Source organism: Eutrigla gurnardus (genome assembly GCF_963514095.1).
Source record: "Eutrigla gurnardus genome assembly, chromosome: 12".
In the NCBI taxonomy this organism is placed as follows: domain Eukaryota; kingdom Metazoa; phylum Chordata; class Actinopteri; order Perciformes; family Triglidae; genus Eutrigla; species Eutrigla gurnardus.
Genome location: NC_139926.1, coordinates 15,322,627 through 15,349,391, shown reverse-complemented (window position 1 = coordinate 15,349,391; position 26,765 = coordinate 15,322,627). Strand labels below are relative to the sequence as shown.

General features: G+C 42.6%; 1 protein-coding gene across 1 annotated transcript in view; it reads left to right on the top strand.

Moving 5' to 3' along the window:
- The window catches only part of abca12 (ATP-binding cassette, sub-family A (ABC1), member 12), a 60,967-nt gene that overhangs the window by 10,511 nt on the left and 23,691 nt on the right, over positions 1-26,765 (top strand). Inside the window, exons 19-46 of the mRNA XM_084023788.1 lie at positions 416-7,255; positions 8,216-8,328; positions 8,575-8,642; positions 9,074-9,222; positions 9,370-9,485; positions 9,794-9,936; positions 11,027-11,194; positions 11,407-11,624; positions 12,778-13,698; positions 13,918-14,024; positions 15,225-15,331; positions 16,123-16,322; positions 16,754-16,830; positions 17,713-17,843; positions 18,675-18,842; positions 19,258-19,422; positions 19,703-19,898; positions 20,528-20,667; positions 21,015-21,134; positions 21,301-21,391; positions 21,764-21,943; positions 22,375-22,693; positions 23,580-23,694; positions 23,983-24,312; positions 24,993-25,062; positions 25,161-25,295; positions 25,634-25,792; positions 26,003-26,186. Coding sequence (XP_083879914.1) covers positions 416-7,255; positions 8,216-8,328; positions 8,575-8,642; positions 9,074-9,222; positions 9,370-9,485; positions 9,794-9,936; positions 11,027-11,194; positions 11,407-11,624; positions 12,778-13,698; positions 13,918-14,024; positions 15,225-15,331; positions 16,123-16,322; positions 16,754-16,830; positions 17,713-17,843; positions 18,675-18,842; positions 19,258-19,422; positions 19,703-19,898; positions 20,528-20,667; positions 21,015-21,134; positions 21,301-21,391; positions 21,764-21,943; positions 22,375-22,693; positions 23,580-23,694; positions 23,983-24,312; positions 24,993-25,062; positions 25,161-25,295; positions 25,634-25,792; positions 26,003-26,186 — 11,730 coding nt within the window. The remainder of the gene's footprint in view (positions 1-415; positions 7,256-8,215; positions 8,329-8,574; positions 8,643-9,073; positions 9,223-9,369; positions 9,486-9,793; positions 9,937-11,026; positions 11,195-11,406; positions 11,625-12,777; positions 13,699-13,917; positions 14,025-15,224; positions 15,332-16,122; positions 16,323-16,753; positions 16,831-17,712; positions 17,844-18,674; positions 18,843-19,257; positions 19,423-19,702; positions 19,899-20,527; positions 20,668-21,014; positions 21,135-21,300; positions 21,392-21,763; positions 21,944-22,374; positions 22,694-23,579; positions 23,695-23,982; positions 24,313-24,992; positions 25,063-25,160; positions 25,296-25,633; positions 25,793-26,002; positions 26,187-26,765) is intronic.

Genomic DNA, 26,765 nt, shown 5'->3' with positions numbered 1-26,765 from the left:
GATACCGCTCCCACATCTGTTAAACATGAAACTATAGTCAGCAGCTGGTTTGTTTAGCTTAGCATCTGCCAACCAGCAGCTTTAAAGCTAAGCATGGGACTATTTCTTGGTTGCCATGCAACCTCATGGTGATGACAAAAAGCCAGGTCACTGAACTTATACTATGAATATTACACTTCAATTCAAGTATATTTCCTAAAATAGGAAATGACTAACATGAACCTATTGTTAATGATTATTATTATTAGTAGCATTTGATCAAACAGGCAGCTGCTTTACACACATGTGGAATTAATTGTAGTGCATACTGTTACAACACAAGTATTATTATTATTGTTACTTCTCAACCTACCTTACTCATAGCAATTTCTTAAATTCTGACATGCTGTCTTCCACTTTTGTCTTTTCTCTGTAGTTGTCTCAAAGGAAGCGTGGATCTGTTGCAGCATGTGTATGGTGACATCTTTAAACATCTGGCAGGATCATATTTGAAACAGGAAATCAAAGGTGGAGATGCACTCTCTGTCTACATGATGAACCTGATGCAAAACCTGGATAGCTTTGTCAAGACGATATTCATGCTTCCGGACCGAAACATCACAAACCCTGATGTCATGCTTCCACTCATCGGTAACCTGTTGAAGTCCACAGGTCTTGGACCACTGCTACCTCTGCTCTTCAATGGCGGCCCCCTCAATGTCTCTGCTGTGCTTGATGTTGCTTCAAGGGTTGGCAGGCTCAACCAGCACATTTTTACCTTCAATGAGACAGACCCAACAATGCCTCAACTGGAACAGTTGATAAGGCAGTTTCTCTCCTTGGAGGGTAACCTCACCATGTCTCTTTCCCACATTATGGGACACACTCTGCTGACCTATTCAGACTACTTCAACCCTGACGATGCGGCTCGTTTCATAGAAGCCATCCGGCCTTTCACGAACCAGACCTCATCAGGCATTGTAGAAGCCATACTCAGTGCCATGGAGCTACTGAAGACAGTGGTTGATTCCCCAAATGGTGACCCAACTAACATCATTCTTGGGTATCTACGCCAGCTTCAAGAATTTGTGAAGTCACTGTATAGATTGCGAAAAATCCAACAGCTCCCTTTACCAAATGGGCAGCTTAGCACAGAGCAAGTCACTGACCTCAGCCTGCTTTCCAAGGACTTTCTCGACCTCCTCACCCCAGAGAGCCTTCAGAACCTGTCTCAGGCTGGACCAGATGCTGCCCAGAACATTGTTGCACAGAAGCTTGTGGCATTCCTACCACTTGAGGTGCAACAGGAAGCTGCTCGCTTTCTCCAGGATTTCAAAGCTCTGCAGGACCATGTGAATAAATGTGCAGCAGGTCAAAACTGTTTGGCTGGAGTCTCAGAAATCTTCAGGTTCTTGGATCAGATATTAGACTTGATGCTCTCGGCCAATGTTAACGTCACCATCAAATTAGCTGGGACCAACTCAGTTCTGGAGGGAAGGGAATATGAAGAAATTACATCCCTGTTCTTCTCACTCCTCCTGTCGTCCAACGATGCTGCCAATGTTGAAACATTCAAACAGACTCTTCATTTCATCAGATTGGTCATGACTACACCAAATGTTACTGTGTCTGATGTCCAGAATTCTCTACGACAGTCAAACCTAACCCTTGAGGAACTGAACCACATTGCATCACTAGCTGGAGCTGCCAACATTAACGACCTGGTGGGAAATATGATGCAGATTATCAATGTCCGCCAGTGTTTCGAAGCACAGCAGAACCCGATAGTGATGGCCCAATGTGTTATGGGATTGATAAATGGTGTCAGCAGTTTCCTGACACACCTACCTGCACTCCGTAATGAGACAGCCATCCTCTCCCTCGTCCCGTTAATCGTCAATAACACTATCAGTGATGTCGTCCAAGCTAACTTCAGCTCCAATCCTAACATGGCTCTCGCACAAACCATGAACAACACCCTGGCCAATATCAAGAGGAACCTCCAGCTGAACAACCTGTACACTCCAGAGATCATGAATGAATTCAGAGTGGTAGAGGGTCTGATACAACTGGTCGCTTACACTGAACCATTTGATAATGTAAACACCACCTTGCTGATGAACCCCATGTATGCTCAGAAAGTATATCTGGAGATTGTGGAATGGTACTTGAAAAGACTGGAAAATATCACCAGCACAAGCTCGTTCTCCGAGCTCCTCCAACCCTTTTTCTCCCTCACACAAATGCAAGTGACCTTACAACTGGCATACACAGATTTCTCTTCGTTTTTGAGCCAGCAGATTGAGATGCTAATAAACAGTCTCCAGTACCCAATAGATGGTGCAGGGGTGAGGAAAGTTGGCCTGACAACAGTTGAAATTCTCCGGAGTCTATTCGAAATCATAAAGTTCCAGCTAGAGACTCAGAATAAAATGTCTGGTTATGACCAGTTATTCAACACAACCATTCTAAATGTGACTGAGCTCCAAGTTAAGCTATACCTCGACCTCATACAGAAGTGGATGACACAACCAAATGTCACGTCTGTCCTCAGTAGTATGCTCCAATTGGGAAACCCCAACATGAATACCTTTAAACAACTGGTAGGATCATATTTGAAACAGGAAATCAAAGGTGGAGATGCACTCTCTGACTACCTGATAAACCTGATGCAAAACCTGGATGGCTTTGTCAACACGATCTCAATGCTTCCTGGTCAAAACGTCACACACCCTGATGTCATGCTTCCACTCGTCAGTAACCTGTTGCAGTCCACAGGTCTTGGACCACTGCTGCCTCTGCTCTTCAATGGCGGTCCCCTCAATGTCTCTGCTGTGCTTGATGTTGCTTCAAGGGTTGGCAGGCTCAACCAGCACATTTTTACCTTCAATGAGACAGACCCAACAATGCCTCAACTGGAACAGTTGATAAGGCAGTTTCTCTCCTTGGAGGGTAACCTCACCATGTCTCTTTCCCACATTATGGGACACACTCTGCTGACCTATTCAGACTACTTCAACCCTGACGATGCGGCTCGTTTCCTAGAAGCCATCCGGCCTTTCACCAACCAGACCTCATCAGGCATTGTAGAAGCGATACTCAGTGCCATGGAGCTACTGAAGACAGTGGTTGATTCTCCAAATGGTGACCCAACTAACATCATTCTTGGGTATCTACGCCAGCTTCAAGAATTTGTGAAGTCACTGTATAGACTGCGAAAAATCCAACAGCTCCCTTTACCAAATGGGCAGCTTAGCACAGAGCAAGTCACTGACCTCAGCCTGCTTTCCAAGGACTTTCTCGACCTCCTCACCCAAGAGAGCCTTCAGAACCTGTCTCAGGCTGGACCAGATGCTGCCCAGAACATTGTTGCACAGAAGCTTGTGGCATTCCTACCACTTGAGGTGCAACAGGAAGCTGCTCGCTTTCTCCAGGATTTCAAAGCTCTGCAGGACCATGTAAATAAATGTGCAGCAGGTCAAAACTGTTTGGCTGGAGTCTCAGAAATCTTCAGGTTCTTGGATCAGATATTAGACTTGATGCTCTCGGCCAATGTTAACGTCACCATCAAATTAGCTGGGACCAACTCAGTTCTGGAGGGAAGGGAATATGAAGAAATTTCATCCCTGTTCTTCTCACTCCTCCTGTCGTCCAACGATGCTGCCAACGTGGAAACATTCAAACAGACTCTTCATTTCATCAGATTGGTCATGACTACACCAAATGTTACTGTGTCTGATGTCCAGAATTCTCTGCGACAGTCAAACCTAACCCTTGAGGAACTGAACCACATTGCATCATTAGCTGGAGCTGCCAACATTAACGACCTGGTGGGAAATATGATGCAGATTATCAATGTCCGCCAGTGTTTCGAAGCACAGCAGGACCCGATAGTGATGGCCCAGTGTGTTATGGGATTGATAAATGGTGTCAGCAGTTTCCTGACACACCTACCTGCACTCCGTAATGAGACAGCCATCCTCTCCCTCGTCCCGCTAATCGTCAATAACACTATCAGTGATGTCATCCAAGCTAACTTCAGCTCCAATCCTAACATGGCTCTCGCACAAACCATGAACAACACCCTGGCCAATATCAAGAGGAACCTCCAGCTGAACAACCTGTACACTCCAGAGATCATGAATGAATTCAGAGTGGTAGAGGGTCTGATACAACTGGTCGCTTACACTGAACCATTTGACAATTTGAACACCACCTTGCTGATGAACCCCATGTATGCTCAGAAAGTATATCTGGAGATGGTGGAATGGTACTTGAAAAGACTGGAAAATATCACCAGCACAAGCTCGTTCTCCGAGCTCCTCCAACCCTTTTTCTCCCTCACGCAAATGCAAATTACCTTACAACTGGCATACACAGATTTCTCTTCGTTTTTGAGCCAGCAGATCGAGATGCTGATAAACAGTCTCCAGTACCCAATAGATGGTGCCGGGGTGAGGAAAGTTGGCCTGACATCAGTTGAAATTCTCCGGAGTCTATTCGAAATCGTAAAGTTTCAGCTAGAGACTCAGAATAAAATGTCTGGTTATGACCAGTTATTCAACACAACCATTCTAAATGTGACTGAGCTCCAAGTTAAGCTATACCTCGACCTCATACAGAAGTGGATGACACAACCAAATGTCACGTCGGTCCTCAGTAGTATGCTCCAATTGGGAAACCCCAACATGAATACCTTAAAACAACTGGTAGGATCATATTTGAAACAGGAAATCAAAGGTGGAGATGCACTCTCTGACTACCTGATAAACCTGATGCAAAACCTGGATGGCTTTGTCAACACGATCTCAATGCTTCCTGGTCAAAACATCACAAACCCTGATGTCATGCTTCCACTCGTCAGTAACCTGTTGCAGTCCGCAGGTCTTGGACCGCTGCTGCCTCTGCTCTTCAGTGGCGGTCCCCTCAATGTCTCTGCTGTGCTTGATGTTGCTTCAAAGGTTGGCAGGCTCAACCAGCACATTTTTACCTTCAATGAGACAGACCCAACAATGCCTCAACTGGAACAGTTGATAAGGCAGTTTCTCTCCTTGGAGGGTAACCTCACCATGTCTCTTTCCCACATTATGGGACACACTCTGCTGACCTATTCAGACTACTTCAACCCTGACGATGCGGCTCGTTTCCTAGAAGCCATCCGGCCTTTCACCAACCAGACCTCATCAGGCATTGTAGAAGCGATACTCAGTGCCATGGAGCTACTGAAGACAGTGGTTGATTCCCCAAATAGTGACCCAACTAACATCATTCTTGGGTATCTACGCCAGCTTCAAGAATTTGTGAAGTCACTGTATAGACTGCGAAAAATCCAACAGCTCCCTTTACCAAATGGGCAGCTTAGCACAGAGCAAGTCACTGACCTCAGCCTGCTTTCCAAGGACTTTCTCGACCTCCTCACCCAAGAGAGCCTTCAGAACCTGTCTCAGGCTGGACCAGATGCTGCCCAGAACATTGTTGCACAGAAGCTTGTGGCATTCCTACCACTTGAGGTGCAACAGGAAGCTGCTCGCTTTCTCCAGGATTTCAAAGCTCTGCAGGACCATGTGAATAAATGTGCAGCAGGTCAAAACTGTTTGGCTGGAGTCTCAGAAATCTTCAGGTTCTTGGATCAGATATTAGACTTGATGCTCTCGGCCAATGGTAACGTCACCATCAAATTAGCTGGGACCAACTCAGTTCTGGAGGGAAGGGAATATGAAGAAATTACATCCCTGTTCTTCTCACTCCTCCTGTCGTCCAACGATGCTGCCAATGTGGAAACATTCAAACAGACTCTTCATTTCATCAGATTGGTCATGACTACACCAAATGTTACTGTGTCTGATGTCCAGAATTCTCTGCGACAGTCAAACCTAACCCTTGAGGAACTGAACCACATTGCATCACTAGCTGGAGCTGCCAACATTAACGACCTTGTGAGAAATATGATGCAGATTATCAATGTCCACCAGTGTTTCGAAGCACAGCGTGACCCGACAGTGATGGCCCAGTGTGTTATGGGATTGATAAATGGTGTCAGCGGTTTCCTGACACACCTACCTGCACTCCGTAATGAGACAGCCATCCTCTCCCTCGTCCCGTTAATCGTCAATAACACTATCAGTGATGTCGTCCAAGCTAACTTCAGCTCCAATCCTAACATGGCTCTCGCACAAACCATGAACAACACCCTGGCCAATATCAAGAGGAACCTCCAGCTGAACAACCTGTACACTCCAGAGATCATGAATGAATTCAGAGTGGTAGAGGGTCTGATACAACTGGTCGCTAACACTGAACCATTTGATAATGTAAACACCTCCTTGCTGATGAACCCCATGTATGCTCAGAAAGTATATCTGGAGATTGTGGAATGGTACTTGAAAAGACTGGAAAATATCACCAGCACAAGCTCGTTCTCCGAGCTCCTCCAACCCCTTTTCTCCCTCACGCAAATGCAAGTGACATTACAACTGGCATACACGGATTTCTCTTCGTTTTTGAGTCAGCAGATCGAGATGCTGATGAACAGTCTCCAGTACCCAATAGATGGTGCAGGGGTGAGGAAAGTTGGCCTGGCAACAGTTGAAATTCTCCGGAGTCTATTGGAAACCATGATGTTCCAGCTAGAGACTCAGAATAAAATGTCTGGTTATGACCAGTTATTCAACACAACCATTCTAAATGTGACTGAGCTCCAAGTTAAGCTATACCTCGACCTCATACAGAAGTGGATGACACAACCAAATGTCCCGTCGGTCCTCAGTAGTATGCTCCAATGGGGAAACCCCAACATAAATGTCTCCACCCCTGCAAGAAATCTCCAGCACCTACTGGGGACGATGGTTAATGTTCTCAGTGAAGATCAACAGGCCTACTTCTCCACCATTAGCAACATCACCATGTCCCTGAGCAAAGCCTTAATGGTGGCAGAGCAACCAGGTGGTCTACAGAGTGAAAACTTCTTTGCCGCCATTTTGGAAGCCGTCCAAAGAGCCATGCAGCTCCAGACCACAGCCACAGGCCCACTGACGCTGTCTGTACAGCAGAACATCCTGGACATTTTACAGGACTCACTTAAGCTCATTTTCCAACCAAACGTAAGTTTTGCCTCATCCCGTAACATCTCCCTCCTCATCCTCAAGAGGGCTGAGAGCGTCATCCAGCAAACAGTACCAGAAATGTTCGCTGAATACCTGATTTCTGGAATCAAAGCAGCAACCACGTATTTTGAGAGCATCTCAACAGCCCGTGGACCAGACAGCTGGAATCAGTTGTGAGTGATACTACCATTTCCCTAAAACTTCATTGGACCTGTCTCTGTCTAGAAACAAACAATATTAAATTGATAATATGAAATAGATCAAAATTCCACCATCACCGTGAAGTCACTATACATCACCAGATATTGTTTAATATTTGAGTAGCCCAATAGTGCTTGAAATGATAAACCAATTGAAATGATGGAATAAATAATGTTAGCTTCTTGTAAGGCTGTAATTAATTAAGAATAAAATAGATAAAAGATAATATAGTTGCAGCTATAGCTAATCAATATGTTTTATTTTAAAGTGGATCACATGACTTGAAGGGGTCACATGACTACCCCTCAGCTCTATTGAACATTTTAACACCCACAAGTTTACAGTTTTGGTTCATTCTCACTGCTTTCAGTGACACAGCTGTTTTTGTGAAAATGCACACAAACCCACTGTATGCTAGCATCAAATGGCAGACAGGCAATGTTAGCTGGTAACATAGTGTAGCATTTAGCGGCTAAAGAGACAAGTTTTTCGCACAGGATTTATTTGAGACCAAAAACAGAGCTAAAAGGAGATTGAATAACAGGTGAACAGAAATATAACTCCAGATTTATTTTAACGCTAACCAGAAAAATATGTAAGTAATCAAATGATTAAAAACAAGTTTGCCTTATCAACTTTACAAGGTGGAAATATATGATTGTTGTGTTTACATCGTGGTTACACAGTACCATAACATAACCAGTGAATGCATGTTTAGTTATGCATTTGTTAAAGGGAAACCACAGACTCAGCCTTTAATGAAAATTAATAGAATTTATCTTGCTTGTCAAAAAAATTGTCCCCCAGTGGAAATACCAACCACTGATGCAGATACCACACAGAATGATGGCGTACATGCTGTCCTGCAAGCTTATATCAAATTTGAAGAGACCCTTTCTGATGTGAACTCCAGATGTGCTTTGTTTTTCAAGGATTCTGGATGAGATGAACATGGTCTACAGCATCCTACCGGCAAACAGCACAGCCCAGGCCTATGTCGCTGTCCTCATTAACATCACCCACATTATCTTGGAGTCAGGCCGAGGCAAGTCAGCTTCTCTGTGTCACTGTAGGTGGACAGTATGTTGAATCCTGATGAACTCTGATGGAGTGGAGGTCGCATTATGCACTTCATTATTCAAGCGTTGATGCCAGACAGCCTAAGAGCTGTAGATCAAAGTCATAAACTGTTGTTGCTGTCTGTAAGAATAAGACGCTTTACGTTTAAGCCTATATTTGTATGTTTGACTGAAGTTGAGGTCTTTGTGAACAATATTTCTTGTGATTTCAGGCAACATGAGTCTCTGGGCAAGTTTTGAGAGCGCATCAGTAGAACATTTGCCCATGATGTTTGGCCAGGTAAGACTTAAATCATTGTCACATACGTATATATGAGAAGTTCATTATGTTTGTTTTTTTCTTCTACTTTCAATGAAGTTCAGTATGTAAAATTAATCTTTTGAAAGGTCTGCAAGTTAACCATGATGTTATATTAAATGAACAATGCTGATAAAACACCTCAGTCCTTTTTCTGTTACTATTGGCCATTATCCAGTTCTAAAACACACTTCTGCAGGTATTTAAACACATCATTCACCATCATGGACAGAGGAACCAAAACAAAAAACATGATCTTATCATATGTCTTTAATTATTTGACCTGAACTCAAGGTTCATATATAATATTCGATGGATCAACGGGCACATGAAACACAACTCCTTTAGTTGAGGTTTTGGATGAACATAAAATCTGTACATGACATTTTTTCCCCCATTTGTTTTGTTGTCAGATGGGCAAACTGTTGAGCAAGATTTGGCCACTTGTCATGGGAGGCCCAGGCCCACATACAACCACTCCATCTCTGGGGGGCTTTGCTCATCTTGTTCCAGTCTTGGAGCAGGTGATGTCTGGGAAGGCAGACCAACACACGTGGGACAAGTATGTTTCATAACCTCTTGTAATGGAAACAAACCAAACATGTTTGTCATTTGAGAGCAGGGTATTATTGAGTTGCATGTTTTGTTTGTTTCTATATCTTTGAATTTCATAATAAAAATGCTGTTTGCCACTGTGATTGCTCAACAGGCTTGAAATGATACTACAGGCCCTGCTGTCGACCCTCAATGGAACAGAGCTATCTGTTATCCCACAGTTTGAGAAAATCATAGGAAATGCGGTGATCAACATACAAGCACAGAACGGTGAGGACACTACTGATCAGCAAGACTGTTGTCTTACAGATGTAGCCAGGAAAGGGTTAGACTAGTTTGCTGATCCAGAAATGTCACTGTTACACAACAAGAAGGAACAAATCATTGACAGAAGGAAGAATTCTTTCCCACGTCCAATACATTACACAGAAATACTAGCTGTAAACTTGGTTTGGTTATGCCTTTCACTGTTCAAAATTGTCTCCTGTTACATTTCATAACAATCTGCTTATCTATACATAGCTTTTTTTTGTAAACCATGCATTTTGGTCAAACACCCTGTCTTTTCTTTCTCCCAGTGTTGATAACAAGCCTTCAGATGCCGGTGGTGACCCTGATCAGAGAAATCGCACAGTCTGTGAACACCAGCCATTTCAACTTGTCTGAGGTCTCAGAAAGAGTGCCGCTTTCGATTGAACGCACGGTGCAGCTAGCTGAGCAGGTTAGACTCATACTCCTCTCCTTGACAGCCTTTGTACAGACTGTATTGTTGTGTTTGCGTCTCTTCACAGTCATTTGCTGGCACTTATTTGTCGAATGTGCGTGAGAGTGTGCCGTGAGATTTTAGCTACTGTATCGGTAAATCTTCATGCATTATTGCAATGTAACTATATCTATGCCTCATCTTGATGCCACACATAATTTGCCAAAAGTTTCCAAACACTCAACTGATGTAAGAGCTTGGCGGAGGGGGAGGTTACCAATTCCAACCTGATTTGTCATACCAGAACTCAAATCCTATGTGCATATGACTTGGCTGGTTAGTACTTTGAATGACAATAAATGTACCTCAGTTAGTGGTAAGAAATCAGTGGTGAGGGTTTTGACATGTAGTTCTTTATCATCATACACAGGCAAAATGAATCAGAATTTATAATTATATAAATTATAATCATGATCTTATAATTGAAAGTGTTTTCTTTAGGCCGCTCTGTGTTCTTAAAAAAATGCATGGATCAAAGGGCAGATGAAATACAACCCTTGTAGTTGAGGTTTTACTGCGCAGACACCGACCTTCTCATCTCTCGGCAAGAAAGCAAAAAAGGCGTATTTGCCAAAATGTCAACCTGTTACTTTAAATGAATAATTAATGCTCATTAAATTTTCTTCAGTCTACAGTTCAAAATGTACTATTACACTAACTATTATTTTCAGCCTAAAAAATGCCGGTATCAAATAGGCTCTAATCCATACAATGGAAGATAGTATAATATAGGAGAGCACTATTGTCTTGGGTATACCTTAGAGGGAACCTTGTTACAGTCTATAACAATAGCTGACCCAGTGTTCATGCAGGTACATTGTATCTGAATTTACAGCATGTGTCAGTCTGAGAGAAGCCATGATATGATATGTGAGACTTCTGCCCTTTTCTTTGCTTCTATGTAAACTGTGAGAGATAATAATATATCCATTGTGCCTCTGCCCTTTGTCCCACTGACATTTTGTTCTGTTCCCATCTCAGTCTTGCAAACTGAACTGGTTTTCAACAATGTATATGAAACATGATGACGTTGACTCCTTCCCTTTAGGCTAATGGCAGTTTGAAGTGCAGTGAAGTTCTCAAGGCATGGGAGCCGGTGAGAAAGTCAGCATGGTTAAGCAACACCACCATGGCTATGTGGTGTAACGTCAGCGTGCAGCCAGTTTTTGAGGCCTATGCTGCAGCCCAGGCACTCTACACCCACATGAACATGAGTGTGAGTAGATGCATGGCAAATTAAAATCTAATTTGATGGAAGGATATTGTATTTTAAATTTGTTTCACAAACCAGACTGAAATATTATATTCTGATGTCAAATTTTTTTATTCAAATACAATGACCAGTTTCACCACTTGGTGGCAGTGTTGACATGCAACCAAGCTGCCACATTGCTAACAGTCCATCTCTGCTGTATGTTTTCTGTACAGCACATGGGTGTGGGACAAATGACTGTGAGTGCCGCATCTGCCAGGACTGTCAAGGCTTTAAAATCATTCTACCAAGTCAACATTAACAGCTCATTTGTGATGGAGAAGCTCATTGAGGCTCTCCTCAGCCAGTTCTCGAAGCTCGCAGGTCAGCCTCTGAGCCGTGAGGCCGAGCTTCACTGGCGCAAGCAGTTCTACGACATGCAGTTGCAAAACAGGTGAGTATTTACAGTGACGAGAAGATGATGTATTTGTTAACAAGATGTGCCCTTCACTGGTCACAATTTACTGTGCTTTGGAGGAAAGTCCCAAACACTTTTGAACACAAGTTTATTTGTATTGAATACAGCATCCACTTAATTATTAAAAATTATGAATGAGACATCACATTGAACCCCATGCATTTGTTGCATCAGTTCATTAGAATGAAAAAGCAATATCGTCTTTGTAACATTCAAAAGTCATATGAAGAAAAATCCATCATAGCATACCCCCCCACCCCACCCCCGGATCACAGCATTCTTTTAACTAAGAAGATCAGGCAGACCAGACCACACTGAAGCCAAAGGATATGAGGACAATGATGCAATCATATCAAAATGTAGCGCAGGCACACACACACAAAGAACCCACTGATCATTCTGATTAACAATGTTTTATCTGACTGTAGAAATCTCCATTAAATTCTGTCAAGAGATGGTTGCATAACTAGAAAGACTCATCGACACAGACTGACTCATAGATGCATGAACTCACCTCTCCATTTGTTGGTTCAACATCATCCACAATGCACCAATTCGGTCAATTTGACTCATACTTAATTACAGGAATTGGAGTGATCACATTTGCATTCAACTTGATTCACTTAATGCGATTCTTCCTAGAAATACGCGGGCCTGCACAGATAGCAGCTTAACCATGATTCAGCTAGCTGAGACATCCTTTTAAAATTGATTTCTCTTTATACACCAGCTGCAATAATGAGCCGGGCACGGCGATAAGGATCACATTTTGCATATCACAAGGAACCCATCTGGTCTGACTGCATGAGTTATAGATCATTGATCATAGCGGAAAGACTCCACAGACTATTTTCAAGGATGAAATGGGAAAACTGTGTGAATAAGTATAAAGCAAGATAATGAAGAAATATTACTTTTGGTCAAAGCTGAGAAATGAGAATTCTATGGAATCACTGTGTAAAGCTCTTAGTTTGCATTGCATGAAAGAAGTAGGTGAGAATTAGTCCATTGTCCACAGAAGCGCGTTACGTCTTACAATCATCTACATTCTTTTTGTAATTCATATTGACATGAGACTATATCTATAGAACAACCTTGACATTCATTGAATTTCTTCCCTCCCCTTCAGTTTGTCTTCCTTCAAAATGGTCTCACATGAGCTGGTCGGTGTTGCCCCATCCGTCCAGCCTTACATCGAAGCTATAGAGAAAGCACTTAACCATCTCATTCAAGACAGCAACCAATCCCAGGACCTTTTCAGAGAAGCAGCAATGATCTTCCTATCCTCAGCGAACATCATGTCAGACGCCGTCTTCCCCATGATGTGGGGAAATGTTTCTGAGACATCTCTTAACCACATGATGAGGGAAGCTGTCAAAGTGGTGATTGACATGAAGATATTTGGGAATGTGCCGATGGTTTACCAAGCCTTGGAGCAATGTCTGGCAAACAACGGCTCAAGCATGATTGTGCAGAAGGTGTCCGCGATGTCTGCATGGCTGGCTTCGACTCAGGCTTCTGGACTGGATCTGCTGACTCAGGCTCTGCCCAAAATCTTTGACATCCTCAGGCCTCTTATGTCTGTTCTGACCCAGATGAGTATGGACATGCCGGCAAACATGGAGCAGTTTGAAGACTTAGCTGGAAACATAATTGCAATGCTGAGGCAGTTTGTGAGCACCAGTGGTATTTTGAACCCCATGGACTACCGCCCGGGTATCTTTCAGCCAGATATGACAGCTGGTAACCATATGACGAGGGTCCGCCACAGACGAGAGGCCCCGATGATGCTGGCAAGGGAACCCATGGATGATTTCATGGACCTGTTGAACATTGACTACCATTCCATGTTCAAAGCCATCTCTGTCCCTGCTACTGCAACAGAAATTATGGAGACAGTCAACATGTTCCTCGCCAATCCCAATCTGAGCGTTGTGATGAAAGGAGCTACAAGCAACATGCCGTGGGACTTTAATGCCCCACGAGAACAGACCATTGATGCTGCTCTTGAGGCGCTCTCCTTCTTCACTCTTCCTGGGGCGTTTCAGATGTAAGTCTTATTTGCACCTTCCCAAATATGGCTTTAGGAGTATGAAAAAAAAGCACTTTTTGCCGTTTTTTGATGTGTATATTCAGTATCTTGCCTCAGATAGGAATTTTTCCCCCACATCTAAAAACAACTGCTTTGAATCTCGCCTTACCTTGTTTCTCACCATTATGTTGCATTCTTGGCCTGTTACCTAAACTGTTTTTGTTTAATCTTCTTCAGGCCATCAATGGATCTTCTGACGAATGCTGCAGATATGCTTCCCGCTGGCTTTCCATTCTCCTCAGTGCTTAAAAATATCACCAGAGCGCTTGCCAGTGAATCTCAAGGTAACTTAAGAGTTGAGATCTACTGTCTCCCTGACTCAGTCTGGACAGTAAGGCTTCTCTGACCAAGGGTAGCTTTAAAATGTGTACTCATTAGTAGTAGTTCAAAGGAGAATCCCCAAATGAATGATGTTTTATGCTTTTAGTTCCAAATGAACTTAACCTACTGACTCCTCAGTGAATCCCCCTCCCACTAAGTCTTAATTGTTGCTGTACTGTGGAGCTCCCACTGATGCTGCAGCTTGTGTTTACATACCTGCTGTGACAGTGTGCATGTATAAGCACAGTCCGCCAGCCTGTGCCATTAAAAAAAAGTCACACAGCATGGAAAAGTGCTCCCCCCCCCCCCTTTTTCCCTGACCTTCATAGCTATTACGGGACGATTGGAAGACCATCAAGCGTTTTGTTAGTGCTGTTGTTATTGTATACACGATTATGGTGCGGCATAATTCATTCTGGAGATATGAAGAATAAGGCTTCACATCAGCTTAGCTTGAGCTCCCAAAGAGCCCAAGGCCATATGGCCCTTCTCCAGCAGAAAGCCACTCAGCACCTTTTTAAATCTCATTAGCAAAGTAGAATTCAATCACTTATCCTGTCCGCTCGCGCTAAACGTCTCCCCTCGCACTCACACAAGTGGACATCTATGACCTCCTTTTAATTGGCATCTGTGTTCGTGTGATAATGTTTTTAGTGCATAGAATTACTTTGTAAGCAGCCTTAGCTTCACTTCTCCGCAACCCCACTCCTATTCTTCACACACACACACATCCGGAGTGAACTGTTGTAATTGCAAAGGCCTCTAGGTGTTGAGCACCCTGAGATTAAACATCACCATTGTCTAATTTTGGCCTAATTAAATATTCTGTCATTGCATCTTGCTGCCTGAGGTGACGCCTTTCTTTGGGCTTGTCAGATGTGTTTTAATACACGACAGCAGCTAGGATCTCCTGCCCTCGTGGCCCCATCATTCCCACACAGGGCTTCACTTTAAGCACATCATTTGCTGCTCGCTGGCTGACGCCGCTGCCTCGTAATGGTGCGAGTCGTAATGAAACCCAGTGGGATGTCATGTTATTTTGTCACCTCGCAGACCTTATTGCCTTCTTTTCCCTTTCCTGTCCCATCTTCCTGTCTAAGTCTAATAACCTCTCGCTTACCCTCATTTTTTCACCCTCTGGTTCACTCTGCCTCCCTTCACAGAGAACCTAATGCTCATGCAAGAGGCCATCCAAATAGTCGGCAAGCTCCTCCAAATCAACCTGACAGACCCGCGATTCAAAGAGCAACTCGGCCACCTGGAATCCAAGGTCTCTGCATTCACCCTGCCACTCTCACACGTGCAACATTCATCAATATATGTAAAATAGTGTTTCACAATGTCAGAAAACTACTGTCATTAAGTATTTCAATAAGCACCATTTTAATTAGAAGTACTTGGAATTTAAATGATTTTATATATTGCTGAAATTATACATCATGTTTATGGACCTGCACACATTCATTAACTGATGGCAGAGGAGCCAGGGGCAATTTGGGGTTCAGTATCTTGCCCGAGGACACTTCGGCATGCGGCCTCTGAGCCACAGCTGCCCTAATCGTGACAATAATGAGTTAAGATCCACTCATAAATACTTTATGTTCCTACGATAAAGGTGTCCCTACAGTGTTATCAAATATACATGCAACATGGACATGAATAGGCAACAAAAGCAACAACAACAATGCCACTGTTGAGACTTTGATAAAAGTGCAAACAACATGGATTTTTTTGTGTTTACAGTGAAAAGCTTTTTTTTGTGTCCATTGCCAAAAAAAAAAAGTATAAATCATAAATTGCAAGTATTCAGTGTTTTGCCCAGACCCAAAGGGAAAGCCTGAAAAGAACTGTCTAGTACAACTTGTCAGAAAAAGAAAGAATTAAGAAGAAACAAATCAAATTCTTTAGGGGGATTGGAGTTTTTTTTTCTATATGCTCTAATCCTAAGTACTAAAATGCTACAGTGGGCAACAAAGTCCAACCAACCGATCTATTGCATGTGTTTGTTTTTGCGATTTGGCCAGAAACTTACTTGGTGCTTACGTGACTGATTTACTGTAGGTGTGCACCTTGGAGGAAACAGAGTCTCTGCGTCAGCTGCTGTCGGCCCTCTCCATTGAGCCTGGTCAGCTGTGTCAAACCTTACTGCCCAGCCTGCACGTCCTGGTGGAGAATTTGATGACGAACATGACCTCTCTGACCGATGCCATCTTCCAGACCATCATTGGAGACCCTGAAACCTACAATGTCCAGTCTAACTGGTACAGCAATGTCTTACTCATTAAAATAAAACCGTTCCAGGGTTTTCACAGCAATGAGCAGCACTTTGTACAGAGAACACTGCTCTCACCATTGTCTAGTTCTTTTCCCCTCTTTTATTTTTATTTTTTTAATATAATTTGGCAGATACAGAGTAGTTCAGGCTGTTGCACTTTACAGACCTCCCTGTATTTCACAGTATTGAAGTCTGTGAAATCAGACGGTAACTCTTGCTGCCATTCGGGGCCAAAAGGCAACGTTTCTTTGTGTTGGTTTAACAGATTTTTTCCCGACCTCAGCCCATTTAGCCTGCAGGGTGCCTGGCAGCATTTTATTTTTTTTAATAAAGGCAGAGATCCCTCTTAAGAACTATTTTTTTGTATTTCCTGTTTTAAGTGCATTCATGTGTGTGTGTCTGTATTTGTGTTTACAGGTCCTCTGTGTTGAGTCGAGGTTTGGGCTTTAACACCAGCAGCCTGAGCTCTTTCAACATTAACGTCACTTCACCAGGTGAGACATTTCTCTATACCACAACAGTTGCTGTATTTCATAATAACATATTCTGAATAGATACAACTACCCCACTGTGTTACAGTAGATCAACAGATATTCCCTTAATTTTCAGCTTTTTCCACTAAACAGATTGTTGTTTTGCTTTTGGGGTTTAGTATATCATTTCTTGGCTGGCTTGTCATGAATATAGAATAAAGGCATACATATATGAGAAAAGAAGAAATTATAATCAAAACGATATAAAGACGGTCCATTTGTAAATATTGCATATACAGTATATATACATTTTGGAAGTATTGAATCTAAAATGAAAAAAATATCTGATTTAGGGATGTGGTGACTTTTGTATTAAAAGTATGATGCCTGGTTTGCTTTCAGTAGAATACAGTGGATGCCAAACCTTGTTTCCATAGCAACAGATTCATTTCAGCTCACCTGTCGCTCACTCATGTCTGATGACACCACTTTGCCCATTTCTCCACCCTCTCTTTGTGCATGATTGCTGTTCTAGTGAACATTCAACCAACTTATCCATAATTGTGATTGGCTGGCTAAGAAAACAATCGATGTCATTCAGCGCTGTCCACTCTGCCAAAAAAGCAACCAAGTGCAGCTCTTTTCAAATATTGTATTTTACGTATAAAACAGATATTTACAGATATCGCAGGCAATACAATCGGGATACAATAGTACATTATGGCACCTACTTGAAGAATACAATGGAAACGGAATCAATTCTGTTTTTGTAGAATTCCCATCATTATAGGGGTAAAACTAGATATACAGGTTCTGTATGAAAAGACAAAAACAATACCCTGCATCAGTGTCATAATGAAAAATCTACTTTTCAGCATGCTCTTATTTTATTCCATTTCCCAGGACCGGTGACAGTCGGTGAGATGCTGAGGAATAAAACAGCCTTCATTATGGATGTTCAACAACACATGAATTTTGATCCAGCTGCTCTCCATCTCCTGATGGGAACCACGGTACCAAACAACAATTTAGAGGTGAGCCAGGGACATCCTCACTATGTGTCTACATAAAGTGTATAGTGTGGAACAAGGTCCTTGTTGTATTCTCTTGAAGACACATGTCTGCACCCGGCACTCGAATCACTGTGTTGTTTTTTAGGCCCCTGTAGCCAATATATTGTGCCTAATGCTGGTGCTACAGCCAGTGGCGCAGAAGTTTCATTTTGTAAAGCCAGTTTGTTCATTTAATACCGTATATATCAGGCTAAAAAAATTAACTGTTGCCTTAATAGAAGAATGGATACAGAATGGCAAGCCTTGTTGAAATCAGTCAGCAGCTGGTCACTGATCGTGGACTATTTCTCCAGAGCAGACATGACTTAGTGGAACAAAAGTATATTGTCTTTTCCTAGTTAGTACTTGTGCAACATAAGAAATATTTAAAATATTTTACCTGCTGGTGGCAACACATTCACACACTCTCTGCACACTGCACAGGTAAAATAACAACAGTAGATGTGGTTGTACAATTGCTGAGCTATGTGACATATACTTCAATAGGAGCACACACATTTCCATAATGAGCAACCTGAAAAAAGGCCTGGATGGCACAAGTCTTTTCACTGTTCTATACCACACATCACATTCTTGCCAAGCATCCAGAACAGCAGGGCCGACTTGTCCCCGAACAATGAAGTCAAATCCAGCAGGTTGCCACACTAGCACAGGGATTTGGGAGCCATTTCTATATATAAAACCTAGGAATCTGGTATCAGTTGATGTTAATGTCTTTCAGTTGTTGTAATTTCTCTTGTTCTGCTGTTTCCAGCATTAATTGTTTCCATACTCTCTTAATACTTAAAACAGATCCTGTCCTGGTTGTTGAACCTGCGTCACTGCAACTCCAATGCAGCCATGAAAATGATAGAGACGGATGTTGCCATGAAGACCTTCTGCTCAATGTCTGTCGAACAGTGGTACAGCTTTTCACTGCTGATAGCTCGCCATCTCAACATGGAGAAAGTCATCTACAGAGTAAGGCTGAATTCAGCAGAGTCTCTTGTAAAAAACCTACATGCATACATACAAAAAAGAATCCAGACATTTATGGGACCATTTCATTGCTGTCCAGTTCAGACCACTGATGTGCTGGTGCAATGCAGACTATTCAACCAAATGGAAAGACTTAGAATTAATGCAATCAGAATTACAGGCCCTGTCAGAAATCAACCCTTTCCTTAACACTTTGATCAATATATAAGATGCTGGTAAAATGGTCTACATACTCTACAAATGTAACCTACAGTCTAGCTGGTTTCAAAGTCCCTGTCTGTTCCAATGTGTGGCTCATATCCCCTGTTTTCTTCTTTTTTCCCCTTTAATCTTAAAATGCCAAAAGAAAGTTTAAAAATGTGAGAAACATGTTTGAACGTTGTTCCCTGTCTTTCAGATGGTTTTGTCTGAAGAACTGCAGAGCATGGTGGGAGTCTTACTCCATATGGCTGAGGTTATAACCAATGTGATGAACATGATTCTGCCTGCTGTTGATCAGCTTCAAACCTATATGCACTCCGTCCAAGACCTTAACCTGATGGCCAACAGGGAATTTCACCAAGTATGTAGTCTTTGCTCCTGTTCAGTGCGTTACCTACAATGTATTCATGTGTTTGTCTATGTGTGTGTGTTCACTAGATTTAGCTAAAAGTAACAAATGCAGTTTCACTGCTCAAATTATCCCTGTGATCATACTCCATACACAAAACTGGAGCAGGAAACTTGTTGTTTTAAACGCTTTTTGAACCTGGGCCTCCACTTTTTTATTCCCATTTGCATGACACATTTTGAATACATGTAAATCATAAAGTATTAAAATATTCTATATGTTTTACCCCTAGATGGTGAGGGGACAGAGGTCCACCATTCGTAGCAAAGCTACGTTTGTCACCCTCTCTCGAGTTTTGTGCAATAAAGGTATCCTGGCTGTGCTTGGAATCTCCAATCTCCCCGTCATGTCGGAGTCAAACTCCTCCTTCACCGACCAACACCAGAGGGAGGAGATGATCGAGAGGTTCAAGATTCCACCAAATTCCAGTATGTACAGAGGAGGGCGCACTTTTGCAAACTGAATTGTATTGTATTCGGTGGTCAAAAGCATTCATGGTTAGCATTATCTTATTAAAGGAAAAGACGAGGCCAGCACACCAAGTCGACTTTTCAGTATTACCATATGGCTGTTTCGGGCAAGACACCTTTCTTCAGCGTTTATTTGGGCAATTTGTCCTTCACAAGCTGCTGCCTTGACAGCTGTGAATACTGACAATGGCCACGTTCATTGTTTGAGGCCTGAAGGGAGCTTCAGGGGACTGTCAGTGTTGCCAACTTGGCAACATTCTTGCTAGATTTAACGGCTTTTTGGAGTAAGCGCTGTTAGCTTCTTTCATTGTTATAGATTTGGCAACACCTGTCTGGGTTTTTCGGTTGGATACTTTCAAAATGCAGCTTTCGCTTGCTGATTTCTCCAACGTTACCAACCACACCTTTAAGAGACTGATGTATGCATTGTTGGTCTTTTCATTGGATTTGTTGATAATGACAAAAAAATAATAATAAAATAATACCAGCTTCAATAAACATTTCTTCAATCAACAGTGATTCTCAAAAATTCACCCCTGTGAATATTGTATGTTTGATGGTTCTCCTCTTTTTCTCACCTTGTGTAGGTCCCTTCTGCATGAGCATGTACTTGGACATGGTCAATACCACCGGAGGTGCCATCGCCTGGGCCTTCCTCAAACCAATGCTGATGGGACACATTCTGTACAGCCCTGACACACCTGTCACCAGGGCCATAATGGAGAAGGTATACAATAAATGCTTAATTTTTTCTCTGGGTTAGCACATTCATCTTTATATTCTAAATCCTCCGAAAGGTTTTGTCACTTCTATTTCTACTTCTTCTAAGCCATAGTTACCTGTGTAGTCTTCATGCACCCCGACTGCAACAAGAAACACAGTGTTGCGGGAAGTATTCACATATTTGTATGCACCACCATCTTCTGCTGTGGTTCTATTTTGAGCAGGTTTGATTTTGTTTTCAGTATACTGTTGCCTTCACAGACTGAAACAGCCTCATACACAGCGGGTTAGGAAATCTTGCTGATGCCCAGCTATTTCACGTGTTCTCGTCCTTGTCCTGTCCTTGTCCAGGCCAACGGCACCTTGCAGGAGTTCGCAAATCTGAGGAAGTACTCCGAGGACTGGATCGGGTCCGCCAACTACATAATAAAGTCTACCGAAATACTTAGCCACACTTTACCAATGCTGCAGGTATGAAAACTCAGAACCGTCTCCTGTATATCCAATTATTCTCGCTGGCTTGCTGTCGGCTCGCTGAAATTCTGGAGATAAAATTTGCAGTGGTCTGCAACGAGTTTCAGCAGCCGAATATTGATGTTGTGCATCGTGTCTTCCACTCTCTCTCCCCTCCTGTCAGAATTCCCTCGGCAATTCCTTTGTTGAGAATTTCATTCAGACGCAGACAGACATCAATGTCGGCAGTATGAAGGAGACGCTCAGCAACTTCTGTGAGTGAGCATTTGAAGGTCTTACTTTTGTAAGCTGCAGATACCAGGCTTACCCTTATATTCTTCCCTCACTTATTGCCTGTAAAATATACACACTATCAGAAAACAGGCCTGCTGCTTAGGTTTATAGGAAGCATTGCATTCATTTCTACATATGTATGTAGAGGGCAAATAAGGGGCATCCCCCCTTGATGCTATTTTTTTCCCACAAGGTCTGACATTGATATGTGGGTATTGACATTACCTTGTATTGTAAAGCCTTATTTCTATCCCAGTTAACATAAAACAGTTCATGATATTAATGGGATCACCTGGAGTTGCTTTAACCCTGTCAGTAAATCTCTAAATGTCTGTTTCCCCCACCCCGCAAAGCTAACATGACTATCATGCTGGAGAAAAACAAACACATCATGGATCAGATCACTACCTTGTCCAACCTGATGGTGAACATCTCCTCCTGCATTAAGTTTGACCGTTACCGTGGCTACGACTCTGCCGACGAGCTCAACACTGTAGCTCAGGACCTCGCCAAAAACCGTGATCTCTACGCAAGTGAGTAAATATTGGGTATAATGGGCAGGTTTTATGTGAAAAGAGCAGACTCTTTCAATCCTCGGGGTTCATTAAGACAGTGCAGCATGCAATGATTTCTGATATTGATTCATCTTCCCCACTTTTACAGTACTATTTCTGTGTTAGAGTTTGTGGGTAAGATTACACCAAGGTTTAATGAATTAAAGCCCAGCCTGTGACAGAGGCAAAACATCAACCTCATCAAACAGATACTCCTTTACATCTTTTAATCGATGCTACTTCCTCTAAAGTGGTCTTTTCTGTTAATAATGAGTTGAGATGAGGATGCTTCTCAGGGGATCTGACTCGGCAACAGTTTATCTAGAACAAGGAACATAAGGGCTAGTCTAGTCTTTGCATTTTTACATATAAAGTGCATGCAGTGAACTGGAATGCAATCTTTCTTTAAGGTGTCATCTTCAAGCTTCCCAAAGACGATGGGAAGCGCCAGGCCAGGTCTTCCCCCTCCGCATCCTCCCTGCCTCCTAAAGTCAGCTACACTATCCGCATGCACATGGACAATGTCATGCGTACTGACCGAGTCCGGGAGCCCTATTTTTATAAAGACAGCCACATCTCGGCCAGGCAGACGCTGCGCTACAACCGGGGCTTTATCTACCTGCAGGAAAACATCGATCGGGCTATCATTGAGACGCAGACTGGACAAAGAGTCACAGAGACAGCCGTCCAGCTGCAGCCCTTCCCCTATCCCTGCCACCTCCGAGATGAGTGAGTGCCGTGAATACATGGATGCACACTCACACATGCAAACGAACACACGCACACACAGACACAGGCATGCAGTCTAAACATGTCCCTGTATGGACGCATGCATAGAAACGTGAAAGCTGAGGGGAAGGGAAGTTCAGGCATTGATATGGAATAATGCATGCTCTCTCATTGTTCATTTGCCACTTGGGAGTGACAGTATGTAGTTATCCACAGGAACATTTCACATTATAATTGGGTCTGCACCACATGCATGAATATTCACTTTCATTGTGGATTCATTTTGAAGACCGACACTCAAACACCCTTCAGGCTATTCAGGAACGCCTCTCATCTTTATAATATACATCCAACGGAAAAAATTGGCTTTGCATTAACTTGTGCATCAATACACTACATTGTTTCCAATATATCATGGTTGACCGTAATGCTTATGTTTGTGCTTTAATGCTGATGTCTCATCTGAGGACCAGCGGACCACTGTCTCTGGCTGGCTGCCTTCTGATCAACTATAAGATATGATAAAACGCGCCTCGCCGATGTTCTGATTTATTACTGGGCAACAGAATTTCTGACATGAGCTGTGATATATAGCTGTGTAGTATGAAAACAGCAAGCACTCAATTCCTATGTTTCAGACCCCAGATATGATAAAAAAAAAAAAGTAATGAAATAGAGAGGCATTTGTTTTCCTTAAATAATAAGAGTATCAGAACACAGCTGTCAAAAAAACCCCATCAATATTGCTCTTCCACTCCGCACGCCTGTCTCTCTGTCAAGCGAGTGACGAGAATGACAGGGTTTTTCATCCGCTGTTGTTGACAGTGATTGGACATTAAGGTTTTCTAGAAATATGACTGACGGTTGGCACCTCTGCATTCCCCAGGTACCTGGAGGCCATCTCTTTTGTCTTCCCACTCATGCTGATGATAGCCTGGGTGCTGTTCGTGGCTGATTTTGTGAAGAAACTGGTGCATGAGAGAGAGCTGAGGCTGCATGAGGTAGTGTTTATCAAACCTGCCACTGTACTACTGCATTGAACACTGACTTCTTGGTTTCTAAGATGCCCTGTAATGATACTGTCTATTTCTTTTTGCTTTTCTTTTTTTTAAAGTACACATTCAATGACAAATTATTTCTGATAAACAGTTGACGGTGTGATAAGAAGAGCCTTCCTTTCTGCGATTCGAACACAGCAACAAATGTTAACTCTTCCTCCCCTAGCCCGTGCTGTAAACAAGCCCTGAAACCCTATTGTTTACTGGCGTTTCTGTTCTTTTTTCTTGCAGTACATGAAAATGATGGGAGTCAACCCGCTGAGCCACTTCTTTGCTTGGTTCGTGGAGTGCGCCACCTACTTGATAGTGACCGTCTTTTTCCTCACACTGCTGCTCAAGTATGGGAAGATTCTGCCCCACAGCGACGGCTTCCTCCTTTTCTTGTACCTCTGCGACTATGCTTTGAGCATTCTGTCCTTCAGTTACCTGGTCAGCTCCTTCTTTGACAAGACATACATCGCCGGCCTTAGTGGCAGCCTCCTTTACATCCTCTGCTTCTTCCCCTTCATTGTGGTTGTGGCTGTGGAGACAAAGCTCACCTTTTTCCAGAAGAGCGCTCTGGTGAGGAACCTCCTCTGTCGTGACTCATATATATTAAACTAAAATTAGGACTGTGATATGTAATGACACTAAATCCTGTTATTTGCTCTGGAAGATAGTGAGAATTTAATGGAGAGATAAGGAGCGACACAATGTCATTTAATTTGATTCCAAATTGTTATTTACTCTCATCCAGTGAAGAAAACCATATTACCAACAATATGATTCAAAATGTTTGACTGCAGCCTCAAAAAGACAGTTACTCTATGAAATAGTCCACATAAATGGAGGCTTTTGCCTCAAGTTGTTTTCCATTGTGCGGTTTTATTTATATTTCTCATTTTGCCTTAATAGTAAACTGAAAGTGTGCAAATGTTTCTGCACAGTTTCCTTTCCTTCTTACATAAGACATAAGTTATATTATATTTTAAGACATGAGTACCTTTACATGACACATACTCCATTCGTTTTTCGTTATTCGTGTTGTCAGTAAGTGGAGGTCATACATAACATCACAAGTCTTCGTATCATCTTGAGAAGGGCTTTTAGTGTATCACTTCATACTACACAAGGTTGTCAAGAGCATGAAAGGGAGGGTTTTATAGAAAGGCATTGTCTACAAATAGAAGGGGTATTTCTTATGTACTTTTTTGCTGATCTTTTTCTATATCCTGTCTAATTTGTCTCTCAATTTTCGACAGGGTTTGTTTTCCCCGACCTGTTTCAGTTATGCAAGTCAATATGTCTCTCGCTATGAGTCCCAAGGAGAAGGTATGTGCATGTAGACATCTGATTTGCATCCAGCAATATCTCTTTGACGTGCAAGTTGCTTGAGTCAGTGGGATTAAATCTTCTGTTTGCTTCTTCAGGCATTCAATGGAGCAACTCGTACACCTCGCCCGTGGCTGGAGACACAGCTTCGTTCGGTTGGCTGTGCTGGCTGATCCTCATCGACTCCATCATCTACTTCCTCCTCGGGGTTTACGTCCGCATGGTCTTCCCAGGTAAACTGTCAAATCATACGCGTCTTTAAAACATCAAGCAGATTGATCTTGATTCAAGGTGTCCTGATACTTAGGAAATATTTAAAAAAGAACATTTCTAGTATTAACTTGTCTCGATTGATCCGATTGAGCTCTCATTAATCTAGCTAGAGGGTTTAATCTGATTGTATAGCTGGTCTGTATTCATTTTGAATATCAGACAGTTTCTTAGGCTTAGCTATAATTTGTTGGATTCTACTTTCGCAGGTCTAACAGTGTAATCAGGTCAGCCGTTCTTAAAGGTTGATCACAGCATTAGCATAAGCGTCATAATATTTGCACTCTTTATTACCCATCAGGAAAGTACGGCATTGCTGTCCCGTGGTACTTCCCCTTCAAAGCCTCCTTCTGGGGCAACCTGTGCTGTTGCATTAAGACAAACAGTGTGGGCAGAGGACTCCTCTTCACCAACATCATGCAGAAAAACCAGCCTGTCTTCTCCAACGACAAGGGAAAAGGTACAGGGGAAATAAGGAAGTGGTACCGTCTAGCAATAAGCAATGCTGTCTCCTCCAGTGTTTTGTAGCAATAACATGATGTCTTTACTTTCATGTCATTTTTTTTCAGACTGCCAACACCTCACTCATATTTCACCCTCACTCTTCATTTAGTTCCCGTCCCCTGTGAGTTTGATTTACAGGTTGCTTCTGTCTCCATGTTTCTCTTAGGCCAGAGCACTCTTTCTTCTCAGGCCGGGGAGGATTTCTCAGAGCTCCCAGTGGGTGTTGCCCTTCATGGTCTCAGCAAGATCTATGGCGACCGAGTAGCTATCGAAAACCTTAACATTTCCTTCTACGAGGGCCATGTCACCTCACTGCTTGGTCACAACGGAGCCGGCAAGACAACCACCATGTATGTGTGGCACATTTATTTTCTGCATTTTTACTGTTTCGGCATGTTGTAAGATGACTACAAATGCATAATTTATGACCATTCCTGTACTGCATGAAGTTCTTTTAGATTTGATTTGTGCATCCCTTTAAAAGGGTCTCCTGCTGACAGGGGTATTGTTCTGTCCAAATCTGGCACAGCAAATGCACCGTGGTGGAGATTCGCCTGACAGGTCTTCATCAACGGGAGCACTTAAATTTACATTTTTGAATGTGACAAATTTTGCTAATGTTCTTACCCAGGGCATGAGTGCATCAGCAGAATAAGACTCAACTATTTCAAAAACAACCTGAGCCAAGAATAGATTCATGACAGACAATATTCCTAGGACCAACAAATCATAATTGAGGAAAGTGCTCGGGAGAAATTTCAATAAAATAGCTAATGAAAGGGCATTTTGAGCGTTTGATGTCCCAGGTGGGAGAAGGTAAGGTCAGAAAAAATTATTGAAAAACTGGCTGATTTTAAATTGGAATTTTATAATTTTTCCCCAAATATTAAACGTGAAATAATCCAAAAAATTAACTCACAAAATATATG